This window comes from Polyodon spathula, chromosome 3, assembly GCF_017654505.1.
Source record: "Polyodon spathula isolate WHYD16114869_AA chromosome 3, ASM1765450v1, whole genome shotgun sequence".
Taxonomy (NCBI): domain Eukaryota; kingdom Metazoa; phylum Chordata; class Actinopteri; order Acipenseriformes; family Polyodontidae; genus Polyodon; species Polyodon spathula.
The window spans coordinates 8,247,432-8,274,953 of NC_054536.1; the positions used below are offsets into that span (position 1 = coordinate 8,247,432).

At 39.8% G+C, this 27,522-nt stretch overlaps 1 protein-coding gene across 5 annotated transcripts in view; it reads left to right on the top strand.

Moving 5' to 3' along the window:
- The window catches only part of LOC121312245 (rho GTPase-activating protein 21-like), a 79,706-nt gene that overhangs the window by 16,394 nt on the left and 35,790 nt on the right, over positions 1–27,522 (top strand). For 3 of the 5 annotated variants that reach the window (XM_041244187.1, XM_041244195.1, XM_041244203.1), the window contains 2 exons: positions 14,187–14,363; positions 16,385–16,406. In XM_041244187.1, the coding sequence (XP_041100121.1) occupies positions 14,187–14,363; positions 16,385–16,406 (199 nt within the window). Of the gene's footprint in view, positions 1–12,884; positions 13,185–14,186; positions 14,364–16,384; positions 16,407–27,522 lie in introns of those variants that run through there. The other 2 variants (XM_041244175.1, XM_041244180.1) reach the window with 1 other exon arrangement.

The following is a 27,522-nucleotide window of genomic DNA, read 5'->3' on the forward strand; positions in this document are numbered from 1 at the left end:
TCTAATAATAATTTTAGCATTACTGTACTACACAGTAAACAAAGTATGTGCTTGTTGGAATGTGGGCCCCCTGTTAAGAGTTCAGTGATGCAGTAAATCAGTTATTGTGACAAAGTGCACCCCCTATTGTGAAAGAACCCAAGAGGCTTTGACTGGAGAATATTGTTACAGTTGTCAGTTATGCAATCAAGGGGTAAAACTGTCAACCGAAACCCTAAGACTGCTGCATTTTAGCAGCTGTAACTTGATTGTTGGTTTATGTTTTTTATTTTTTATTGTAGAATTACAGAAGTAGGGTGCTATACAAGTAAAAACAAGAGTAGCGTGATGTCACAAACTATGACTGTTTTTCATTTGCTTTGCTTAGAAGAAATCAGTTTCTTGAAGAATATGTGCTTCAACGTATGGCGTGTATTCAGGGACTATGTCTGTCCATTGCTGGTGACCACAATAGTCTCGGTCTCTTTTTAAACTTGCATTGAAGTTGCTTATAAAAGATACAGCCCAGAAACATACAGTAGTGGAGCTAGGCAGCAAGTGATGCGAGTAGTGTTTTGGAACATTCAGTGCTTAGACTGATCTTAAACATTGTTATTTCTACAGCTACAGTACATTGACAGCACTTTTAAATGCAATGTTCTGTAAATGGATATTTGCTAACATTTCAGACAGCATTGCTCTGTTTGTCTGTCTATCCCCCTAGACATGTGACTTCACTGAAAGCGTCTGCTTTTCATCTGCCAGGTCACGAAGATCGCCAGATGTTTGAGATGGGTGTAACGAAGAAGATTAGTAATACTGAATATATTTATATACGCTCCACTCCCATATGACTTCACCCTCTCGAGGGATCTTGCTGGAAATTAAACCAAATCTCAGTCCAGAAACTGTTAGGGCGACTGAACTTGGAGAATAGATGGACAAATAAGAAAACACTGGGCTGCAACAATATCTACATGTAGAGCATCTTTGATCAGTGATCTAGTGTGCAGCATCCAAAGTATCGCATACTGCTAAGTGGTCTGTACTAGTCATAGTACTAAACACTGCTTTCGATAACTTTGTTTAAAATGGGTCCCTCCCTGGCTTATTGATCTGGGAGTGTTCTATACTGTAATCTAGTATCCAATGTAAAGAAAATATATCTTTTAAAAAAAAAAAAGATAACTTCTAGCAGAGAGAGGTAAGATTCGATTCAGTTATTGCCAAGCCACACAATTTATTTGTACTGTAGGCCATTCCGTTTCTCAATTTAAAAAGGTGTTTAAGAACAGCTGGGAGGTTGTAATTAAGCTTCAGTTATACTCTGGAGCAGTACTTGCCCTACAGTAATGAATGTTGTCTATTGAAATATTTTACCAAACAAAAGCCAGGGGAACAAATTTGTTCTGAAATATGTAATCTTAGTAATTAGTAATATTGGCTTTTGAGAGGTTTTCAAGACACCAATACAGTGCTATTTAACACTGAAATTACTAGTTATTTATCTAGGGAGCACCAGTATTTTACAGACATTAGCCCACATAAAATAGCATGTTTTTTTGAGCAGGGGGTAAAAAAAAGGGAAATAAAGGACTAGTAATCAATAAGCCTAAATGTATTGTACAGCTGGAATATTCAAATTCCCACTTGGTGTTACAGTATTACCTGATTGTTTCAGAAGCTGGTTAGATTATGTACACAGACACACAGAATAGCAGAGAATTTGTTTTGCAAATATAACTTGAAGGATTCGAAGCGGCTTTGCTTAAATAAAACCGAACAAGCGCAAGCAACAAGACGTCAATGCTGTGGGTGTGCTTTTAACAGAAAGGCTATAGTGCTTCAGGTGGTTTTAAACTGCATTCATTTGGTATTGTACTGTAATGGTCTTTACAGCCTATAGACTACTCAATATTTTGCTTGTTAAATTCAGTGGGTAACTAGAAGCCTACTGTCTTATGAAGAGCATTAATTCTCATACGCATCTTACAGTATACAGTACTGGAAGTACCCATTAATTCAGAATATGTACAGTACAGGTGTTTCAAATAGAGCATTGGAGCGATTGTGAACTAATACATGATGTGATTTAAGTACAGTGCCTGTATTATAAGCAGCAGTACAGTAACTTCATCTACAGTATCTTTTCTTTGGAATAGATGCCTGTTCCAATTTCAACAATAAAAAAATAAATACAGAAGAAATTGAAACCTGTAATGCTTTCATACTGCTACTGTAGGTAATGGATTCTAAAACCTTGGTTAGCGCTCATTTTAAACATCATTGAAATCAATTTGCAGATCTATATTTGGGGGAGGGGGGTTGCGCACTGATGCGCAGTTCTCTCAGGTGATCCAACTGCTACAGATTGCAGAATTCATTAAACACGTGTTGTGTGACAGGCTGCTGTGAAGTCCAAGCTCATTTCCTTTCGCCTGCAGTCTGGAAGCAGCTTTAACTTTGTCACCTGGCACGTTGAGTCTGCTTTGATGCTTTTTTGGCAAAGAGCTCATAACTGTACTTGTATATGGTCAAATGCAATCTACAGTATCTGAGCTCTGACTGAGAGAATGAAAAACACAGTATGACTCAGTTTCTACATTTTATTAATTTATACAGTACATTTCTTATAGATGGACACTGGGTTTCGTAAAAAAGTTAATAAAACTAATCTGCACTGTGTGTTATGGTATACACAAACCGTACTTTAGAATTACTAGTTATTATTTATTATTGCTTGATAAACTCAACTGCCCTCACACATTTAAAGTACTTTTTGGTTTGATATTTTTGTCTTCAGATCTTCAATGGGAAGGCAACAATCTTTGGCTGCTGGACAGGATACTGGAATTTCCCTCTTAATTAAACTCTCATGACACGATTCAAAAGGGAAATTCCTTGAGGCTGGATTTCTGCAAAGAACTGTGCAGTTCCAGTACCACCCAAAACGTCATGGGTAAAAAAACAGTGATGCTGAGAAGACGAGAACGAACTTGTCCAGCTCTTAGGGACAAGGAAAAAACAAAACAAGAGGTCACGTCTGCCCTCCTACAGCATGAGGCTCATCTGTCCCCTACAGCATGTGGCTTCTTCCATCTGTTGCAGTGTTTTGCTTTTCTTTATCCACTCATTTGCTGCCCTGCTCTCAATTTCTCTCAGCCAGTCAGTATGAGATTTCACAATTCAGTTGCACTGTTCTCCTTGCAACAATTGTAGGTTGCTACAGTATCCTGTTTTTCCTCATTGCATATGGGTTTTAGATTTCAGCATTTTATTTATATATATGTCTGTACAACCTGCTGCTCTTTATACAGTAGGTCGTTGATAATGTAGTCAGGGTGGTATTAAATATCATTGTAAATCAAAGCACCAGTCAAGGTGCTTGGTTTAAGTATGCCTAATGCTGCTCTGCTGTGACTTGATCTTTTTGATTACCATTTAAGTGCCCCCCCCCCACGTCGTAAAGAAATGCCTTAATATGCAGCTCCTAGTGTGTAAGAAAAAAATGCCGTTTTTTTTTTTTGGGGGGGGGGGGGGGTGCGTGTGCTAACATTGCTTTAATTTTTATGTATTGAGTTTGACATGTTACATTGTGGCTGTAAACAGAGTTAAACACCCTGGCTACATAATGACACTTCTTTTTTGGTCATTTTGGCTACATAGAGTAAGGTACAAAACCTGACCAGATAGCTGCGCTCAGCCGCTTGGGTGGGCAGTGGAAACATCCTGTCCTGTTGCTGTGGACAGCTGTACCCTGGAGCGGCAGGCAGTGGAAGCGAGGCATAAATTTGAAGTACTGTAACCTTCCTAATTAATCTACAAAATTGGAAACATTTCCTTCCTTTTATTGAAATATATTACCCCCCTCCCCCACACGCACAGTCACTGTGCATCTCATTCATTACCTAAAAACAAATCTACAATAGGCTGCCATCATTTTAGTGGGAAGTAACTTGGACTTTAAGAAACAACGTTTATGTGGATACTGTAGCAATTTGTTTGGTTGACCTTAACATGACACCGGATTACAACAAGGTAAGGTTACACCACAGTACTGTTTGACCTGTTGGGTATCCAAGAGTTCAAGGAGAATATGGTTTCAGGTGTCAGTCAGTGAGACAGCCTCTCACAGAAGCATGAAGAGCAAAGCTAGAATGTGTGTGCATTCCATGCCACCTTTTCTGCAGTAACTCTGAAGAGGCTTGTTTTCCACAGGGGTCCAGTTACTGCATCCAGCGTGCTGCAGTTGCTCTGTTGGGTTTTAGCGGTACTGTATGCATGCAGCCTTAGTGCATGCTTGTTGGCACATGTATTTTTATTGTTTATAAACAAGTCTGCTGTGGTCTGTTGCCAGGTAACTTGCTGTACGTCATTACTGTAGTTCATAAAATGCTTGGGGTGAGACGATACACCAAGGGCATGATACGACGATATTTATGAAATACTCAATTCTGCTTGACTGACTTGAATGTCAGATCTGTACACAGATTCAGTTGAAAATCAATGATATGTATTTACCACTAAGTAGTATAACACTTGTTTGAGCTGAAAGACAAAGCAGTATGTCAGCTAGAGTTTCTGGGTTATCAAATTTAACTTAATTAATCAGGGGTAGAAAAAAAAATACTTGTACGTTTATTTATTGAGAGCGGCGTTTATGAAAAAGCTGATATGAGAGGCATTAATTCGAGAGCAATATTAATTTGAAGTAGTAAGGTTTTCTCTGTTTTAAAAGTTCTTTAATTTTTCTTTTAGTATCAAAGTTAAAAAATGACTGCTGTTTCCAAATCAAAGTCTTAATTCTCAGGAGCTTCCATTGAAATTGTCATGTTTTATATTCTCACTTAAACGAGAGCATTTGCTGGTCTGCCCTCTGTTCTGACGGGGGGGGGGGGTTATACAGTCCAGTAGGTACTTTACTAAATATGTAATTTCATTGGAAGCCCTGTATACATTTGAAATGTTCTTTGAAATCTGAGACTTCTAGCCGCACCCTTTTCAGTGGGGATTAGTGCATAAAGAAAGCCTTAAGTTTAGCAGCAGCTTGTTGTAGATTTAATACAGTCTTTGTTTTAGGTTGGGGGAGGGAACTGGATTACCATTTTATTTACTTATTTTAGTTTTAAACTCGGTTTCAGAGTACCAGTTAGACTGGTTTAATTCCACATTAAAGTATACAAACAAGTTGTTAATTAAATCTGCATACTGGAAGCTCAGGTATACAGTAATAAGGAACAGTACAGCTGATTTTTTTTCTTGCCACAATATATTAAGTGTCAGGGAAGGTGTGCTGCAAGTTCTTCTGCTTTGCATGTTGCTATACAATCTCTTTCTCCTTGAAGTGTTCATGTTTTTTGAATGGTCTTTTATTTTTGCCTATAGACTGTTAACTCAGTGAATGAATACAGTACCTTTTTAAGGTGGGTTTTAGGGTCAGAACGTTATTTATCTCAATGTCTTTGTCTGTGCATTGAACGGACCTGTAAAAAGTACTGTACTAAATGCAGTTCCTTTGACTACCACCCTTTGGCAAATTTAGCTTGTGCTACAGTAGACATGGCAACAGTTCCAAATCCCACAAATTGCTGTTAACTTTTACTGCAAAGGTTGAACACTAGGGCTGTTTCAAATTTCCTTATGATACGCTACAGGTGTATTTTACTGGTTTCTCGCACATGAGTACTGTATATTCAAATAAGCAGCCAATCAAACCCGTGACTTTGTGCAGTTGTGGTGTGAAATGCCTTTACTGTATCACCCTGTATGAAGACATGATGCGACTTGAGAAACAGTATTGTTTATAAGGGATGTTAACTGCAGTGCTACCGAAACACACAGGATTTAGCAAAATACAGTAGAATGTAGTGTTAAATCTGATATGCCATCTGGTACAGTAGCAGGTACAATATTGTTCTACAGCAACCCTCCGTGACGTATTTTCGCAACCTGCCATGCCAGCCTGCGTCCCTGCCTGCTACAGTTGGGAACTTCAAAACAGTGAATTTGAGGACAGGTTGCCTTCATGTAGCTAGTTGACTTACGGATTGTAATGCAGTTCAGAAGAAATGGTGTACGTTAGTTATAACCTCACCAATGCAATAGTTCTGTGTTGTACACCTGCTGTGCGGTACAAGTAGAGTTTCAGCACCTTCCAGATTCACTCTGTGCTTGGCATAACTGTACCTACATACGTACAAAACATGCTCTGATTGGCTTAACTGTACCTACATACATACAAGCATCATGTTCTCCAGGCTCAATTAAGAAATACCTCCCTGGTAAAGAACCTCAGGACAAATTGTTTTTTGCTGTGGTATTGACGCTAGAGCTGGACTCAAAGCCATTCATCTTTGTGACTTTGCGTTTTGTGGTGCATCCAGGCCTGTGAAAGTCTCTCTGTCGAGGGTGGGGCAGAGAAGCCCATACAGATTACACACGAGACAGAAAAAGCACCCCTTGTCATGTTTATAAAGCAGGACAAGCTCCTTGTGCAGCACTTCACTTGAGCTATTGGTTTGTACTCGTTTTCTCGTTGATTTATGTCCTGGAAGGATAATTAATAGTTTGATTTGCTGCCTGTGCTGTTCATTTGAAAACTGTTCAAGTCTGAAGCAGTAGGATTTGTATCCTTGGTGGTTTGATTGTACTTAACCACAAGAAAAAAAAGCAAGACATTTGAGGACTAAGATTTTATGTAGCTTTCATTTTGAAAGCTTGTTACTTAGAAAAGCATGTACTGTACAGTAATTGCACAAGTCATTCTTCAGGTACCAGTACAGTACAGTGGTGTTTATCTGCACTAGTAGCTTTTTATCAATTCATACACCATGCTACAGTACAGTATATTTACATCGAGTTCCTATGTGTACATGTGTCTGCCCATGTTTACCAGCAAGTGATGGTGTTACAGAGGTGAGAAAGTGCTTTCAGTATTATGTTTACAGCAATACATACTGGGCATATTCCTTAATGTCTCTATTGAAATGGTATGTAAGGAATGAAGTTCCCTCATGAACTACTGAATGTTCAAGTAAATGTTTTCATCAAGCATGCACAACACAAACTAGCTCCTAATACAGTACTGTAGCAAAACCTCCAATTACTGTAATGTATCTATTACTGGGGGGGGGGACGACAAATAAAATTGTGAATCCTCCACACCATATCAAAATGTGCTATGCGTAGCACTGAATCATCTCCCTCTAGTTCGACAACAACAACAAACCTTATAGGGTTTTCAGTATTCCAGCTAGAATCACAAGACTATAGCCGACTCCGTGCAAGTGTTTAATGTGCAATCTGTGAAATTGAATTGGACGCTAAATGCATTAGAATTGTAACTTTATCTTCTAATGACTTACAAAATGTGCAAGCTTAAAGTATCTCTGACTCTTTCAGCTCAGATGCAGGAAATGAGAAGCTTTGTGCAGTGGATTGGGTTGCTGAGAAGTAAGCAACAAATCAAATAAAACAAAAGTTTGGTGAACCTGATAAGCATTACAGTAAGTGTTGACTGAGTTTTTGCCAGTCTGGATGCTTGAGGCTCTGTATTCATGATCACCGTGCTTTAAGAGACAGTATCACCCTATCGCTTCCAACAGCATCTCATCAGACCAGTCGCCAATCCAATGCAAAGCAACCATTTGCTATTCTGCCTGCCTCTGGCGTGATTGGTGACCAGACTCGCTGAAATTGTACAGGCCAAGTTTAATTTACAAGTTCTATATACTCGGTGATGAAAAGAAGTCTCCTTTTGCATAGCAGTTTCACCCATTGCAGGCTTTTACAAATTGTTGTTTATCACTGATTAGTGCTAGGTGTGTTTTAATTTCAGGAGCTGGAATTTGTTTGTTAGGACTGTCGCCACACCACAGTGCTGGCAATAATGACAGCTAATCTGTCAGACATTTGTCTGGAACGGCCTGTCCCTCCCCACATCACCCCAGCACAGATACATATTAGGGATTCAAGATCAACTTACTCTACAGCTATATTGGCGCCTATGAACTATATGCATATTCTATTGTTGCCTAATGGAGATGTTTCATAACCTTATTAGGAGGAGACTGCTAAGATTCCAGTACGGGTTGATACTGGGTGTGGGGGTATGTGTGACAGTTTTGCAGTATCTGAATTACAGTGATTTCAACAGACTGAACTGTCCTAGCACAAACACAATTAATCTGTTTGTATTAAAGATTGTGATTAACCCTTGTATTGTACTGCACAGTCCACTGTAACTGCCCTTCACCTGTCCAGATTGTTCTGAGTTTCTCAATTCAAATCACCTAGTCAGTCACAGCCCAGTTTTGTAATGTATCTTGTGTTGCATTTCCGAATCCGTTAAAACTGCCCCTGGCCAATGAAGGGGCTACAGGGCACACAGATGCTGCACACGGAAACTGTTTGCATTGCTAACTCGGACTAATTGAAGTAAACCTGTGGGCTCCAAGATGAGTTAACGTGGCTCTTCTCCTGAAATGTTGACGTTGTTTAATAATAGAAAAAAATACACTTATAAATTAGCTGAAAAGTGCAGTGCTACAATCTGTTGCCAAATGCACTTGGTTGTTTACATAACTGTTGAAAGACCAACATGACTGTAAATATACAGTAGCCAATTTTAAAACTGAATAAACCAAATCTGGTTTTACCGTCACAGGATAATTTGTATCTTTCTTCAGTGTCCTACTTCTAAAATGACTGTAAAATATCCATGACCATGAATCTTAAATCCTAATACCTACAGTACAAGTCAGGTAGACACACGTTATGGCAAACACCTTCCGTTTTCAGCTTCTGTGCTGCCTCCTTTTTGTGTTTTTATGTCTTCTGTAAGTCCTTTTAAAATCCTGCCTTGTTCCTGCTCTTAAAGCATCTGTCAGCTCGTTTTACTGCAGCTAGAGTAGTTCATTTGGAGTAATGCCTGCCTGTCTTCCCCTTTTTGAGCAGCATTTAGAAATGCAAAACACATTCGTACAGAGACAGTGTTGGGCTGCTGATAGCAGATACAGTGGCATGTTGTTCATTGTCAATGGTTCTGGGCACTAACTGCTCTTTCCATGGGTAGTTACAGTAATATGTCAAGTGCTGGCTGTTCTGTGTCGTGTGTGAAGTGTGATACAGTAAGAGTACGCTTCCTCTGAATGAAAAGTCCTTGTTTCAGTTGCTATAAAATAGATGTGTTTTAATACAGTATTTTAAGTCCTACCTCTATCTGCGTTGTTTAGTGGCATCTGTTACAGTATATCTATATACAGGGGCACTGTGGATGTTTAAACCGTGAAGTTACTGTAAGGGAATTGAATATTTGCTATACTTGTTTTGCCTTAGTTTGTCAAGCTTATGTCGGCCTACGTACTGCTAGGGACTCTCTTTTGCTCTCCTTCTGTTGCCTAGTTATTTTGTTCTATTAACATTAAAACTGCCCCTAACTTACACAGGAATAGAAGAATGCAGAGGTCACGGTAACGCAAATTTTTGCATCCTAGATGCAAAATAAATCCATTGGACGGAAAAATATTTTGTCTTGCATTCACGGGACCACAATGGAGAGAGGGACGCAGACATGCATATTCGTGGTAGTCTATTACACTGCAGCAAAATAACCGCAAAGTACTTGTTTAAAAAAAGCTGTACTGAAATATACCAGCATTGTTTAAGGTACCCTCCAGTCTTGTAGGAGGCAGCAGTAAGCCTCATATTTGGCTTACGCAGCAATATTAAGGATATTTTACTTTTAGACGATTCTGGCGGCAGACCAGTGTCTGTGACAATATAGTGAAGCAGTTGTCAATCGGAATTTATTTTGCTAAGCAGTCAGCCTCTTCTGACTGTACAAGTACAGTAGTCTCCGCGGAACACCTCCTAAGAGAACACTTCGCTTAAGGAAGCACACTTTGGGTGAAACAGATTTTTGTTTTGTAACCTAATAACTCATTATCAGACTGAAATTTTTAAAATGGTTTATTCAAAAGCGACTTGTCATTGAGATTGTCTTGAGGCACACCGATTTAGCTTACTAAATCTTTCCAGAACCGCCATCATGTCATTGCCTCATTTTCTATTCTGATTTCCATGAGTACACCTGTGGCAAAGTGGCTGGTAAAGGGAACAGGTGTAGCTGTGATGCGATGCAGGAGTGATAGGCAGACACGGGTTGTGTGGTGTGCAGTGGTGCTCCTGATCGTGCTGACCCTGGCGACAGCTTCGCAGGTGTGTTTAACTGTCTATTAGTGAACACAAAAACAGACAATTATACGGACAGACACAATAACACACAACACATCAATTCACTCTGAGAGCTCCTCTCTCAGTCCTTCTCTCCCACCGTTTAACCCAAACGAAGGAAAAGATCAGCGTTACCCTGGCCCCTATATGTACTCCCACATGACATCTAGGTAAACGGTTGCAGCTACCTTATTACTTGCAGCTGCCCCTCGTTTACCTTTCAGGTCAATACGGTCTTACAACTCTCGCTCCTTTCCAGGCTGACTGACTTCCCAGTCCCAGAAACGAACTGTCAGGTCAGCCCTTCCAGATACTTCTCCTCCCGTTCTTTAGCACCCTCGCAGGTCGGGAGGGAGATTTATCACCAGAACTCTTTGTATTTCTGTCACAACACTTCATCGCTACAAAATGGCACGTAAACAAACGGCAAGACGCGCCGCTGATTCTCTTGTTGCAGAGTTTGAAATTGCTCGAGCTCCTGGAAAAGAACCTGAATCCCATACAAGTTGCTGAGCAATTTGGTGTTTTCTGTTCTGGTGAGTTGCTTCACCATTCTGTTATATTGTGCCTGTCTGGAATATTGCTCCTGGACAGGTATTAATAATTAATCTAGAGCTGCTGCTGCATTTTTTAATGTGTAGGGGTGCAGTGTTAATTTAGTTTGACAGTTAGTTTATTAACATTAGTTTGTCTGTTACTTTATTATTGTAGTTTATTAACATACACTTGCCTATTGCTTTTCTGTTCATTTCATTATAAATCAATATTTATTGATTAATATTATGTCTGGTGATCAGCTCAGTCTTACAGAACACTACAGCTAAGAGAACACTTTGCTTGCTTCCCTAGGACTACTGTACTGCGCACTTGTTATATATTGAAATGCCCAATACAATCAATAGTATGATTTCAATGGTTTGAAAAACACAATGCTAAAAAGGCTGGGTAGCCAAAATAGACACCATTGACACAAATGGAAGTACTGTACAAGATATGATAAAACATTAGTGGTAATACGTGCATATCTATTGCTGATGCACTGTGCTGCTGTATAGTGTATTGCCGTAAATTGAGTTTCATATTACTGGCACACATCCCAAGGCCAGACTGGCAAACAATTTCTGCATTAAACTAGAGCCAATGGAACAGGGAGCTGGGTGAGGACGCGATCAACCAGGGCTCTAACTAATTGGGCTGTGCGCCTGACAATGTGGTCTTGAATGCGTCTCTGATTGGAGGTTCTGTAGCCTTAGTGAAAGAGCAGAGGAATTTAACACTCACAGGAATGCATCTGTTAGCAAAGGCACATAGATTCTGGATTACCTTTTGTAAGTACTGTGCCTCAGGCAAATAAGGGGAATAGATTTTACAACACTGAATTAATTGAATCTCAGTCTTTTACCAAAACAGTGCTAATAGACATTGGAGAAGGTATTTGAAAAGTCTATGACACACATTGCCACACTGGTGATTCTATAATGCACTGAAGGGCTTTCAGTTTCAGACTTCTGAGTTTCACTGTCACTGAGCTTTGAGTCGCTCCCTGCCATTGCTGTCCGACTCGAATTCCGGAAACCGCTGTGCTACACATTGGATAAAGGGATACACCCACTTACATTTCACGTTCACCCATTGGATAATGGAACTGATCCTTTTCTTTTGATTTGCTGATCAGTACGTGGCAGATTACAAATGAAAACATCCTTTGGCATATTTCTAGCCATATCGCAGTACATAAGCCGTGGGTCGTGGATCCAGTCGTTTTATGAAAGATCACAATGCCTTGATATTCGATGGATTGTTGCACCCCTAATTCCTCAAGTAAACCTATGACTGCTGGGTTTGTCAGTATCCACAAGCGCACTATTACGAATTCAACTTTACCCAACGCTCCTGTGGGGTTATCTGGTTTCAGCCTGAAGATCCTGACCTAATGTGTACACTGCATCGGAAATGTCACTAGAAATAAAAAAAAAAAAAAAAAGAAAAACACTTGCTAGTTGCAGTGCAAGATATGGGAGAAGGCCCGAAATCAATAAAAAGTTCACTGATATAGAGGCAGGGCTGCACTGGCAGACTCCTCAGAACTTTCTGATCCAAAGTCAAACAATCTCAAGCATTCTTGCTGTCATCCCCACGGTACAGCCATGCTGCTTTTGTTCCGGCAGTGTTAGAATGTGCAGCATGTGAATTACTAATGGGCTTAGCCCACGTGAGTTAGTGACAGGGTGTGGAGATGGGATGGTGGGGTCAGAGGTTTGTAAATGATATGCTCGTGGCAGCTGCTTCTGTTTGGAGAGAGGAAGCGGGAGGCAGCAGAGAAGTATGCTGTGATTCTGTAAGCTTCACAGTTCCACTCCCTATCCCAGACCAGCTCTGATCCCCCAGATGTGTCTGCGTGTTCAGTGTTCTTGCTCAATAATGTGTTACTCTATCTAGCCAAGGCTGAAATAATGCAACAGTGGGATCCTCTGCTTGGTTGCAGATATGAGTCACATTGCAGGGGAGCTTGTGGAATACTGGAAGTGAAGAGAAACAGCTGCTGGGAAAACTAATTTTGTGCAGGTTTTAGTTTCTGTCAGTGTGTGGTGTGTTTTTTTTTTTTTTTTTTTTTCTTCCCTCATCTCAATTGGTAACTGACTCTGTAGACCAGTCATGCTTTGTGCCGGGTATGTCTGCAGTGGAAGATGAAGCTGCCAGGCTCTGCTGCTGGGCTGATTTTCTCCGGTGTCCAAGCCCCAGACATGTGTGATAAGGATCCTGTGGAATTCAGCCGTGCTCCATCTGTGGAGGAGAAGGGCTGCAACTGGGCGAAGCTGATCAGAGTAGAGTGCTGTTTACCAGAGCGATACTGCCTGTGGTTAAAGTTACTTGCAAGGGCGAAACGGGGAGAATTGAAATGTAGCTGCTGTGACCACGTTTCTCGGGGTAAAGCAACACAGGCTTACGACAAGAATTTTGGAACCTCCGGGGTAGGAATCTCTGCAGTGCACTCCAGTAAAACATACTGGGGATTGTAATACAACTATTTTGGGTTTTTTTCTGTTGAATGCAAACAGATGTGTTTTTTGTAGTATGCTACGTTCTCCCTTTTTTTAAAAGTGTGTTTCTGTACATGTACTGTAGCGCTGATAATAAACTGGATGTTTGCATGATTTGCAATGCATTCTGTATTGTATGTGTGGACTTAAATTTGTTTTCTGTAATTGTTTACCTAAGTGTGAAATGTAATCTGATGTAGGCTCACTATTTTGAAAATATGGACCCATTTACAAGGGATCTGCAGAATAGCTAGTGTTTTTTTGGCGGGTATTACTAGTTATCAGGCAGAGTCATGCACCCCCACAGATTTAATGATTCTCAACACGGTAAAGGGTTTAAATATGTTTTAAAGGAATTTTCAACTTTTAGTAGTTTATACATTAAAATAAAGCCTGACTAAAAGGGACTACTTGATTCTGGTCTCTACATTACTCAGTCTAATGGTGACAAGCACTGTTATTTTTTATCTTGTGTACTGCAGGCTTATATCCCAGTTCTTTCAAGCTTTTCTGTACAACATAATAGTAGCTCTTTCTTCCGCTTTATTCTTGACACATTTTTTTAACCGAAGGAGTTGGTGGTTTGTGTAGGTGTCTATCATATGGGAAGCCAGAGTTGATGTTTGGGTAGAAGGCACTTTCCTTAGCGGAGGCTAAAATGAGCGCCCTCAGCCGAATATAAATATTTACAGTATAAAGCGCATTTTTATTCTGTCAAAGATGAAGACTAAAATGGTTCTCCATTGAAATCAAGTGCATGTTTTGACTAATGCTCGGCTATGTCTCAATGCAATTACAAATCCAGGTCTATCCAATCAGCAGGCAGCATAGGAGTTTTAGGAGGGATTTTAGTTTTATTTTATTTGTTTATTTATTTATTTATTTATTTTTGCTATCCAACTAACAAATGCCTTTGCTGGTCTCGTTTTTCAGACAAAGCAGAAGGATGCGTTTGAGCAGAGTGAGGGGGCTTCGCCAGGCGAGGAAGAGCTGTTCTCGTGGCCGGGGCCCAAGACCATCCAGCTGTTCAGAACCTCCCAGGGCTTCGGCTTCACTCTACGCCACTTCATCGTGTACCCTCCTGAGTCCGCTGTCAGCTCCTCTCTGAAGGTGAGCAGGGTAACCAGAGCGCACAGCAGCTGTGCTGGAAATTACACGTCGCAAGAAAGGCCTTATTGTTACACACTTTCCCTAGACAAAGGTATGTTAAACATAGCGAAACGTTTGGAAGTTTGGCTTTTTCGAGCAAAAACGTATATGTTTAGTACAATAATTTCAGCGAACACTGATTCTACTTCGTGTTTTGGATTCGGAAAATCTAACAAACAAGTTTGTCAGTCGAATGAAAGGATCTTGCTGAGTTTTTGAATGCTACTGAATGTTGAGAATCAATCCGCAAAACGAAATAACAGTAACTCTACCCCTTCAGCCTATCTGAAACACACATCTGTAAAAAAAAAAAAAAAAAGGAATTCAAACTAAGGTTTTAAAATGTTTAGTATATAAACGGTGTTTTGCTTTGAAAGTAAATGTGCAACTCAAAAATAAATGTTGTAGGAAATGTAAGAGTTATCCCTCTACTACGTCTTATTAGAAAAAATGTTTTGCTGCACTGCTAATGAGTCAGTGATTTACACCCACAAAGTGGAATGTGCTGTAGGTGTTTCTGTGGGATAAGGTCCAGCACAATACATTTTAATTACTACAAAAAAGTACTTTGTCTGTAACATGCAAACATGTTTATCAAGAAACGACTATATTAACAGCCAAAATGTTTGAATAAGTAAATACATTACATCACAGCTATTGGTTTGTGTGTCAGCATTGTAATGCAGTTTATGTACAGTAGTTGGTCAAGTTCAACTGGCTGACTCGGGTATCTATTTTAGAAGAAAATGTTTATTTATTAATAAACAGAATAACAGGGTAACACATGAACGTATTAGTTCAGCAGGAACTTCTGCAATCCAGTTGAGTATTTTATTGGACTGCTATGTTTGAACACACACACACCCTTTTGAGCCTTAACACTCACATGTTTGCTATGGTATTAAATGTATTGTAAATAGCTTGCAGTACATGTTGATTTTGATTAAATCTTTTAACACTGTGGTGGACACATCAAGGTTCTTGGTCCATAACCAATACAAGTTCAGAATCCAGAATCAAAACTGTTTGGAGTAACTGACGTTTTCACTGGATGAAAATATTAGTTTCCAATATTTACATGTAGCCTTGTAAGCCATTACAATCTCAACCTTATTTTTATTTTTTTTCCCTCAGCATTTTAAGCAGCTGTGTTTGTGTATAAAGTCTGCATTCCACAGCAGTGACACAAGCGTGGCCCTTTTCTATAAAACTTAATCCATTTATATTTGTGGAATTTGCTGGGTAGCATACTAGAATTGCCCTTTTATTAAAAAAAAAAAAAAAAAAAAAAAAAAGATTTTTTTTTTTTTTTTTTTTTTGTCATTTCTGATTGTCTGTTTTTAAGCTTGATTTGCAACACTGAAAACATCTTGCCAATGTTTTTAAGCATACTTCCAGCCAATGGGCGGACACTGGATAAATGATCACATTTTTTGGCATTTATGTAATTCCATGGAGCAGTATGGGGTTTTGCGTTCAATTCTGTTCTTCAGTGGAAGCACAGATTGTAAACAATAGCTGGTGTGTGTAAGTGTTAATGAACAGGCTGTAGATTTACAGCAAAAACATTACTTACTGTTTCTGTCTGTGTTGTACAGTACTGTATTCTTGCGATTATGCAATTTTCAACATAATCAATGAATCTTGATATTATTCTTTGCATGTCCTTGGTTATAAACTGATTTTTATTACTTATTTTCACCGTACTTATGCATGAAAGGGAGACAATCGGTATGCTTCACCTGACAGAATTCAGATTTAATTACTTGGCATCATTGATTGTCCTGAACTACATTAAGTCCTGTCCTAGAGCAAGCAGTCCAGATTGGCAGATGCCTGCCTGTACTTGGGTACGGCTTCAGAAACGGACTGGAACTATTGAAAATGTCTGATTCCAGAGGTGCAGTGTTATAAAACCTGTATTGCAAGTGTCACGCCACTCATTTAAGAAAGTCATCTTTTTTTCTTTTGCTTGTTTACAGGATGAAGAGAATGGCAACAGAGGTAAGAGAATTTACTGTAAAACAAATTCATTACCTGCATTAACTGTTTTCGCACTTACGGATTCTTATTACTAATTTTTTTTATGGTAAACCCTCACTGGAGAGGTTGTTGGGTAAGGGTGTCCGAATGCACTGTAAGTGTGCACACGGCGTGTCTGTACTGTGATGGTGAGGCCTGCTGTAAGAGCAAAACATGCAGCTTTCCTCACAGCTGTGTCCCCTCTGTGTGCTCATTGAACAGCAGCCTGCACAGGCTTAGCTAGATAATCCAAGGGTATTGTGCCCCCCCCCATCCTTCATAACTGGACAGAGGTCATTGCTCCCCCCCACTCCATCCTTCATAACTGGACAGAGATCATTGCTTTCCCCCCACATCCTTCATAACTGGACAGAGATCATTGCTCCCCACCCACTCCATCCTTCCTAACTGGACAGGGCTTGATTCCCCCCTCCTTCCATCCTTCATGATAACTGGACAGAGATCAGGTCCCCCCCCCCCCCCCCCCCCACTCAATCCTTCGTAACTGGACAGATCAGGGCTAGATTCCCTCCCCCTTCTATCTTATGATAACTGGACACTCAAGGCTGTGCAGAAGCTGCTGTCTTGAGAATGATGATCCTGTTGATGCCAGGTCTGGAGCTCGAGCAGTGCAGAGGCTGTAGACACTGCAAGTGTAGTAAATGTTTAGTAAGTTAAATGTACAATGTACCCTTGTCTTTTTGTTTCTCGTGAGCAGGCAAAAAAAGAACAGGGATAACCGTCAGCCAAAGTAATGTAAGACCCGGGTGACTGTAATAAGTTTTACATGTAATTGCACTGTTAATGACCCATCCTCATTGGGATGCCTTTTAATTAGTACAACAACTGAAGCATTTTTTTTTTTTATTTAACATCGTAACAGCCCATGCATTGCGGCTTAAGAGTACTTATGTCCTGCTTTTTTGTGCCAACCAGCCAGATATTTTCTGGGCTGGTTTGTGGTACTTGCTTGCCTGGTAATCTTTCCTTGGCTGCCTGCTGTGGGGTTTTCTGCTTCCTATAACATCTGACACATTTGGTATTCTAGCCTGGCAGCAGAAATGCTGCAGGGAGTTTGTTTTTAGTAACAGGGACATATAGTCGCAATGCCAGGGAGTACTGTTTGACATGGTCTTGCATTGTACACTGTTACATGCCTTGTAGGACCTACTGTATATTCGGTGGTGTTCTGTCCTTGCACACTGTAGTGCAATGCGCTACTGTACAGAACCACACTCTGTGTTGCTTTGACACGTGCAGTTGACTTTTCTGGTAATACTGTGTATTTGCAATAGCCAGTGACCATGAGTTAAAATTAAAGGACCTGCAACTCAGTGTTGAGATGTGGTTGCTGTAGGTTATATCAGAAGGAAGCTTAAAGCTTCTGTGGTGGTGTACTCTATGCATATGCACACTTTCATTGTATTTGCTTTTAATTTAAAACTTTCTGTAGTTCTTTTTTTTTATGGTCCCTTAAACTCTGGGAATTTGTTTTCCATCTAGCGCATTCAATTCCAAACGTTGCAGTCTGAAGGATATTTCCTCAGTGTATGCTTTGGGCAGTGCATTCTGGTCTTTTTCATGGTCTTTTAATGAACATGAGCCATGAATGAGTTTCACTAGTACAATACTTCATAGAATGGTTAGAGAAAGCCTGGCAAGGCAAAGATTTGGCTTTTTAAAAATTGATTATTTCAAAGTTTTAAAGTTAAATTTAAATTGTTACTGCTTTGGTTTTCTCCCTTAGACATTAGAGGCGTTTCATTGAGTGGTTTTGGCAACAGCTGGTCATTTTAAGTCGTCTATGTTTCCAAAAGCTAGGCTTAGTGGAGCTGAGCATCAGTGCAGTTCATTTCTCAGCTGCAAAAAGTGCAACACAGGTACCCAGGCTTGTTGATTTAAACTTGGTAAACAATACACTGGTGAGAGATGAAGGGAGTGTGTTTTGTGGGTTCTCAAAGTGGTTATAAACTACTCATTTGATCAGATTCAGAAGCTTAGTTTTTGTTTATGATTGCTTGCCGGATGTTTCTTACTGTAAGGATTGCAAGTAGTTTTACAGAGTTTGTCAGCATAATTTGTTCCTGGATTTGGAAAAGAAGAACTTTGCATCCATTCAACCCGAGCAGGCAATACAGAGCAAGCAACAGAAATCCATTCTGTCTCTGTGGTGCAATCAACTTCCATCCCAGCTGTGTACTTGTGAATTCATGATAAGTGAGTTTCATGTTCTACTTTACTGTACATTGACAATATAGTTCTCACTGTAATCTAAAAGCAAAATCTAAAAACGCACGCTTACTGTACCAAACTATGACTTTCCTGTAGCCAGTTTTATTTTCTGGGTGTTGGTTCAAAAGACCAAGGGGCACGTGGCCACCAACAGGGGAAAGCGGTATTGAGCTGGGATCGGCTCCTCGTCCTACAGTCGCCGGGGCGTTCTCCACACATACAGAATCAAGGTAAAGTACCCACAGTATGTAGCTTAACTCTCACTTTTGGGAACCCACTGTGAGCACTACTGGTGAGTTGTGAAGTCTCAAACTTTTAACCAACAGAAAAAGTAAGTAAAACTAGCAGACCGTTCATGAAAACCGAAACATCCCTTTCTTGCACTACCAGGGACATTTTATGAAAGAATGCACTTTTTGGAAAATAACTAAAATAATTATGACTGTTGCATAATGCCTGCATTAGAAAGAGAATGGGACTGTGCCCAGCCTCACAGAATAACATTATTAAACTCAAAACAACATGAACATGTCCCAGCCCACACAGAACTGCTCAGCTGTGGAAGAGGAAAGGGCAGCCAGAAGTATGTTGTTGAGGTTGGCTTGAGCCAAAAACATTTTACACACTGGGACTGCTTTCTGTCTTGATTTTCTTAAAATTGGATTCAGTGTCAACCTCTCCCAGTCATTACAGTCTGCAAAGAGAGCTGAAGAATGAAGTTTGGGTAAATAAGAATATCTGTGTCTATCCTATACTAGGGGTGAAACAACTTGTGTATAAAGAATTGGGGTACCTTCTTGATCTACACTGTATTGTATACCGTAGATCACCAAATGGTTCCTTAATGACAAGTATGATGTGAAAAGTTCTCATTCATGATTAGGGGCTGGTTTCAATACCATAGTTAGCAATAATTGTGGACTACCATACCTAAACTGACATTAGCCAGTAATCCAATATTAGTGGATCTGTGAAATAAGCTGTTTTGTCTTTTATTATATATTCTACATCCTAGCGAATTACTGTTTAACAGTAATACAGTAACAGTTTGCCTGTCTAGGTAGGAACACTCCACTGAGCTTCAAAGGAAATTGTGCCAGTTGGTCCCTAGGTAGGGCACCAATATATGATATACCTGCATATAGATGAAAGAGAAGCAACGTTGAAAAAGAAACCAGTGTTAGATTACATGGCCAAAAGTTTTGCATCACGCCCTATAGAATTAATTAGTGTTATGCTGACATATTGAAATTACATATCGCGTTGTAGTTTTGTAAATGTTAACAGGAGCATTTATAATTTAAATTTAGAGTAGGAGCTGACCTGTGCAATATACTGTGTGGAAGTAAATCAATACAACATTAGGAGGATACAGGTGACATCACAACCCACACAGTTTGCCTGAAACCACAAAACTGCATTAGTGACTTGCATGGTAAGTGCGCTGAGTGCATTAGTGGTTCTCTCATCTTCTCAGCACTGAAATTTTGGCTTGCATCAATCCCTACAATGCCCCATACTTACGCTTTAGAAATATCAGCAATACTGGCATCAAAGGATCTGAGTTTATATTGTAGTTGATTGAGATACTACCAGGCATAAAGTAAGCCCAGTCCCCTTTAAATTGAAACAGCAGTTACTACAGTTTAATGCATAGTGCCTTTTGAACCAATTAACATTTTACTCTACAGTGGTTCATTTTAAAAGTAGCAAAATGCCTTCACTATTTTAAACATCTACATTCCAATTGGCCAACTAGCAGCTTACAATGGTGTGGCTCATTAAAAAGCTAAAAGCAGTAATCTGAACTTGAACCATATTTCACGATAGGGTTGTGTCTTCTAAGGAACAGAGCTTTGTTTGTTCCAGACTAATCTGTTAAAAAAAAAAAAAAAAAAAAAAAAAAAATAAAACCCAACCCAATGTGTGTTTCTATCCACTTTCCTGGACTAGCCTGTTCCAGTACATGCCTACAGCACTGATTCTATTGCCAGAGAAAAAGGGGTTCCAGTGTTAGCTTGGAGCATGCTTTTTCACTGCAGTACAGGGTTCTGACATAAAAAGGTATTTATTCTCTGTGCCCATTCAAGAGAAAGCTGTTTATTCAAAGGAGCCCCTAGTGGTCAACAAGGAGAGAAACAGGAAAATAACCACACACACACACAGTGAAGCACTAGATAGGGGACAGATATGCTCTTGTGTAATTTGAGGGGAATCGTACTCAGTCTGCCTGTGCTGTACCTGCTACAGTAAGTCTCTGTTGCTGGCATGAAAGTCACAATTTCTTCATTTTTAATGTGCTGTGCATAGCTTATTATGATGTGTCTTATTTGAACGACCCACATGTGTATTTGAATAATTGTGAAACCAAAAATAGTTTTCACAAGAGCTGCCACCCAAGATTACAGGGGCTGTGCCTCGCCATGGTGCTTTTGGAAAAGGCCGTGAAAGGCACAGAAAGGCTTTAACATTAGAACAGTATGTGGAGTCACCAGGAAATAGTGCAGTGTATGTGTGTGCTTTTCATTCAGTCCTCCCTTAAACAATCCCTTTTATGCATGGGCATTTTGAATTTAGCTGGAGCAGCAAAACAAACACAGAATTAATGTAATCAAGAAGTAACCAAAACTGTCAAACAAAAGATAAGATTATCCTTTTTTGTGTGGAGCGGATGGGGTACAGTGTAGTGGTTGTTAAATGTCAATACAGTATTTATTTTGGATTGTTTCAATCCCAAAAGATTCCATTTAGTTTTTTTGTCCAAAGGCTTAGTTATTTCCAGTACAATCTTTCTTTCTACCCTTTTATTAAAGTCCCTCCTCCACCTGCTTTACTGTAAATACTGCAGGTATGTTCCTAGCATTGTCTTAAAATAAAATAATTCAAGTAAGTTCAGTCCTGATGTGTAACAAGCTACTGCCCCCTAGTGGTTAAAAAGAGAGAACTACATTCAATTCTAATTAATAATGTAAGAATTTCAAGGGACCAGCAAAACAAAAAAAAGTCTTCTCAGGAGTCTAAGCCAAATGCATGCTGACAGTTTTTATTGATGTTACAGCAACACTGAAATCAAATTTCAATTACAGAACAATGAAAAGTATTATACATTAAAAAGTACTGTGCATTTTATTGAAATGCATTTGGAAGTGAACCTTTTAAAAAGTATACATTGCAAATGAACAGCACCTGCAATCTGCATGTCCCATTCTGGTCAAGGGCATTTTTAAACCAACAGCTGACGACTTGCATCCACAGTTTTGATGATCATAGACCTGTATTATTGCATCCCATTTTTTTTCGAAATGGTTAAAAGTTTTTGCGGTCATGTTGGAATCTGCAGCAATATCTTTCTTTTTCTGTATGCTCGTGCACTCTTTTCTGCAAGGATATGATGCGTCAGCACTATGGCAACTCAAAGTGCATCATAGGATTTGTAATCCCAAAACAGCACTAATACAGTACAGACTGAAACACTAAAGTGGATCCAAGGTAATACATTTCCCAATATCCTTTACACTCCGCTTTTGCACTAGATTGATTTTTGTTTTGTTGTATTAATAAGTGATTGCTAAATCTGTAGAACATTTGTAGTATTAAGAAATGTGTCTAGTCTGAGTTAGTATTATGAGAATTTATTGTATCTCTGTAAATTGTGGTTCATTGTTGGGAATCGTTAAGATTACGTCACTGCCATCCTGAGCTACTCTTGTGCAGTCTCTATTTCTGAGGTGGGGTGATTAATAAACTTTTTGAAGCAGCATTTTATCTGCTGACATAACTGATTAACCACTGAAGCAGAAGATAAATAAGCATTACTGATCATATAAAAATCATTATCTAGGTACAGTGGCAGAATATGCTTATCTGTTTGTTTTCTGTGGCATCTTCTCTTCAACTGACAAAACTTGGCTACTTGTACACTTGCTGAAACCTGATTGGCTGAGCTGTTGAAGACTAGGCGTGATGCAGATAAAGGTTATGGTAACCTATCTTTATTTTTATAGGTATTTAGTCTTGTAATGTTAGCAGTGTGTGGAATTGACATACTGGTACCTTTTTGTGTTATCTGACTGTATAAGTGCTATACTATGCATTTTAGATCAAAATGTAGTTGTTTTTCTATACCTTTTATTGTTGTGGCGTTATTTGGATACCAAACTTCAGGGTTCATTATCAATCAATCAGTCTATTTTATATAGCATCTTTCATAGTGGATCACCATCACAAAGTTCTTTACAAGATACATTAAAAAAAAAAAAAAGCATAATTAAGTACAGTGGGAAAAAAAAAAAAAGGTATAAGTAACAGACACAGCAGCTAATAAGAGATCAGGCTTAAAAAGCATGGAAAGCAAGAGAGAACAAGTGGGTCTTGAGTTGACTGAAACCGAGCGACAGCGAGTGCATCATGCACCAAGGCTGGGAGAGTTTCAGAGTCGGAGCCATGAAGCTAAATGAACGTTCTCCAAGTATAGTGCATTAATTGCGAGCGCAGGAGATTTGCAGATCCATTCACCGCTTTTCCTCTGCAGGGCCCGATCAGGCTCTGGTCCTGTGGTGCACATGATGTAGGGCACACACTGGTGTCTGTCTGTACGGAGGAAAGCTGCTGCTGTATCTGGTATAGTGTAAGCAAAGATTAGAACCGTTCTAGTAATTTTATTAAAAGTTACTGCTTGCCTGATCCATGCATCATTGGTTTTTGAACTTGCAGCTTTGGAGAGAGACATTGCAATGTAATTTGTTTTTTTAACTCTAAGTACTATAAATCAGTAAGCTGGCACTGTTGCAGTTTTTAGACTCTGCACAGCATCTCTGTTTTATCCTTGGACTACAATACAATAGTGTCTGCAGATGGCAGCACTACTGTAAATCATTACTGTATTTTATATCTGATTCTTTATATAAAGATACCTTTCTCTTGATTTAAGATTCTCCTTATAAAATTCTCACATTGCTGGTACTAAAACTGAAATGGATTATTCCGTATGTTTAGCAAAATCACCAGTTGCTCAGTAACAAGGATGGTGAAAGCAGTAATTGTGGGATCTCGCCAACAGGGGGTGTATAGTACTACTAATTTACTGTATGAGCACAGTGTTGTTGCTGAAGGGTGGGGCTGATTCCATGGCATTACATTACATAACCTGTAGCCTTGGAAATATGTGATCCTGGTTCTGTTTTTTATATCCTCTCAATGTTGGTAAACCTCAATAGAGCCGAATGACTTACTTGCTCACGACCCGTCTAAAAATGGAAAGATTCAGTGCCTGCTGCTACTATACACTGTGACTTGGTTATGTACTGCTCTGTAGTTAGTGCAGCTATTGTGTGTGAGTATTCCTGGACATTGAATACCCATGCATTATCACACAGACTTGCTGTCCTGGTGATTTGATTACAGGCTTGGCGATTGTAGGGAGTTTTGACTTTGTTGGACCATACAGTATCATCAGATTCATCCTGCTAGTAAAATGAGTTTTAGTAAATGGATGTTCTTTAAACGTATACAGTTACCGCTCCTGAGTTTAAAAGCTTTTGGGTGCCCTGTGTCCTGTTACTATTGCATTAAATATATAGTGATGTAACGAGACAATAGAAATAAGCAAATGCAGTGGAAGCAGTCAGTTTAAATGAAAGCAGAGGTGTTGCTGGCACTTGTTGTTCTGTAGTTCCATCGGATTCCGTTCATGTTTTGAGGTACTGTAACAGCACTGCAAACAGATTTTGGTGTCTCGCCACCCACTACTTTTGCCTTTAAACCCTGAGGCACTGTTCAAAGCACTTATTGAAGTACAGTGGCTCTTTTGAAAATTGCCGGATTGTCTGACACTGCAGGTTCCAGCAGGTCAGAGCAGCAGAGCTGGACAGAAGAGCAGTGTTAAGTGTGAGGGCCATTCTGCCTTTACAGACAGTCCATTCTTTAAGTTTTACTACTCTACATGCACTTTGTCCAGAACGTGTCTGTATTACTTCTTGTTAGTCTGCATTTTCAAGTGCCTTTTGTGCCCTCCTGTTCTCTTTCTTGTCGCCACGACCATCAGACATGTTTTCGTTCCTTTTTTGCTATCACCCCTTGTTCTTGATTTAAAAAAAAAAAAAAAAAAAAAAACCTAAGCAAGTTGGTGTGACAGTTTTGCAAAACCGCATTGCTCTGGAGAATTTTAAAGTAATGTGAGATTAGTCATGTTCATGCTGCACCGTTTTTTTTTTTTTTTAGTCCAATTCAGTAATTGTAGCTTATACCTGACAGTATTTTTATGGCATCCTACAGTATATTGACATGGCCTGTGTGTTGCCATGCCCATCCAGTTGATTCACAAAGATGCTGGGGCTTCAGCTGGTGCTGAAAAGTCTTCTTGCTTCCCACATTAGAGATGAATATACAATAGTACAAATAAGCAAACCTTGGTAATAAGTGTATCTACAGTATAACCTGTTTTACTTTATCTCGATACAGTATACTGTTGAACTATAAAAATTAATATTATATAAGAACACAAAGTACTGTAGAAAAGATGCAGCTTTTTTTTGTTTGTTTTTTTATGATGTGGCTTATTTCCAAATATCTTCCCACAACCTGCAATCTCCAGCCCACAGACAGATCTCTCTGGCACTGAGGCGCTCAGCTTTGCTCGTCTACTTCTTTTCCCAGTAGATTTAATGCAAGAACTGATGCAGTCTTCTCCTTCTCAGTCTGAGATTTAAACTTGCTAATATATTACATTTGTCCTGTCCATATGTAAAATTCACTGTGATGCTGCCAAACAGCGCCACCCTTTGGGAGAAGCAGACCTAGAGCAGCAGAGAGGTTCATATTGCCTGTCTCTTTGCTTGATCCAGATGCTTATAGTACTGTAAGATGGGATGGGCTTAATATCAAGGTTTGGTATTGCTGTGTACACAGAGGGGATCTGCTGTTCTAGTTTTGGTCTCAGTTCAGATCCTCCTACATGGCACATGGCAACCCCAGCTCAATGGAGGAAGCTGGTAGTCAATGAGGTGCAAAAGCAGGAGAGGATCAGGTGTATAAAGGCTATTTCCCAGGCCAAGCAGGGAGAATGGATGAGATGGGAGAGTGGAACAATGCAAGATCGGCTGGCAAGACCTATGGACAGTGGAACAGAGCAGGATCAGTTTCCACATCGGATCAGCATATGATGTTCTCCCATCACCACAGAACCTAAACCTCTGGGTGGGTGAGGATCCCTCATGTCCTTTGTGTTCATCACCTGCAACATTAAGGCACATTTTGACAGTATGTAAGGTGGGTCTTAGCCAAGGACGGTTTACTTGGTGCCATGACCAGGTGCTGCGATGTTTGGCCTTAGCATTGGAAGACAAGTGTAACCTGACCAATACGTTGCCACCAGTTCCATCAAAGCATTACACACAAAAGACAATATTCCTCCGTCCAAGCTGCTAGAGACTGGAAGATGCTGGCAGATGTTGAGTCGCACAGTGAAGAACTTATCTGAAGCAGCAGAAAGGAGCAGCAACTGGCTGTGGTTGAGACAGAAAGATTCTGGATGGGGATCTCAAACACAATAGAAAGAAAGCAACTCTGACGAACAGGTAAGTAAGCTGGGCTGAGTTGAGTGGGGGGTGATGCTGGGACACCAGAGTCACTGTGGAGCCCTCTTGATGTCGTGGGCTAGTCAGCGAAACACTGAGGATGGAAGGTGCCCACTTGGAAGACCCCGGAGATGTACCCTACTTAGCTCAATCCAGACGGTTGTCATGCTGATGCGCTGGGGAGACCGCACTGGCTTGATCCCCAGAGCCAGCATCGCGGCCGTTGTATGTGCTGATGCGCTGGGGAGGCAAATGAGCTGATCCCTGGAGCCAGCATTACACTTCAGCAATCAACACCTGACAGAAGGATATCTACATCATCAAATGGAAAATAATGCAAATGAATGGAGATGCAGATGAATCACATTAGTTTACTGCAAAGCTACGTTTTAGTTGGTGCTTATCTTGGCGAGAGCAGAGTTCAGATCAGCATGAAGTTCAACATCTACTCTCATGTAATGGAAATCATGGAATTGTAATGATTTAATTCTGGGTTGAGGGCCAAGCCTCTGCTTCCACAACAAGAATTCTGAGATTCTGAAAGCAGGCCTTCACAGCCTCTCCCATCCTGCTGCCATAGCCTACCTAGTTCCTCTACGCAGTGTGGTTTTATATTTGGAATTTAAGATAAATGAAGGCAATAGTTTTACTAAGGAGTTGTCTTGATACATTCTATTGTGTTTCAGTGTTTAGTCAGTCCCTTCCAAGCCCCAGTTATCTTGTTGCCTCTACCTTGTCTTTTGAAGCGTGATTCACCTACCACATCATAAAATGTTCCAGCACTGCCTGTTGCCTAGCAGGGAAACTGAAGTGGTGATTTCTTACAAAGCTTTCTATTTCTAATCTGAGTAGTTTTATATTGTAGCTTGTGTACTGGTGGATGGGGTTGGACTTTTTGGTATGTAAACAGTTTGGGATTTTAATCTGATATGAACCCAAGTTGTGCCCAACATTACAGTCCAGTATTGTAGCTGTTTTTTTATAGTTTTGCCTTTCTCCCTGGTTTATACAGTACAAGGGTTATTGGCTTATCTTACACCACTATGTATACACAGTACAGTACTCGTGAATGGTGTTACCAGTTTAGCGAACAGTGGCTTCAGAAAGCTTGTCATTTTACTACCAATTACTTGTGTTAGTTAATTGTGTTAGTTTGTATTGTGTATTGGAAGTATATTTATACTGCAGCACAGAATAAAATTATTTTGTATATATCAAATATCAACTTGTTTTTAAGCAGCTTTTTTATTCATACAGTATTTTAGGCTACGTGTTGATAAAAGTAATCTAAT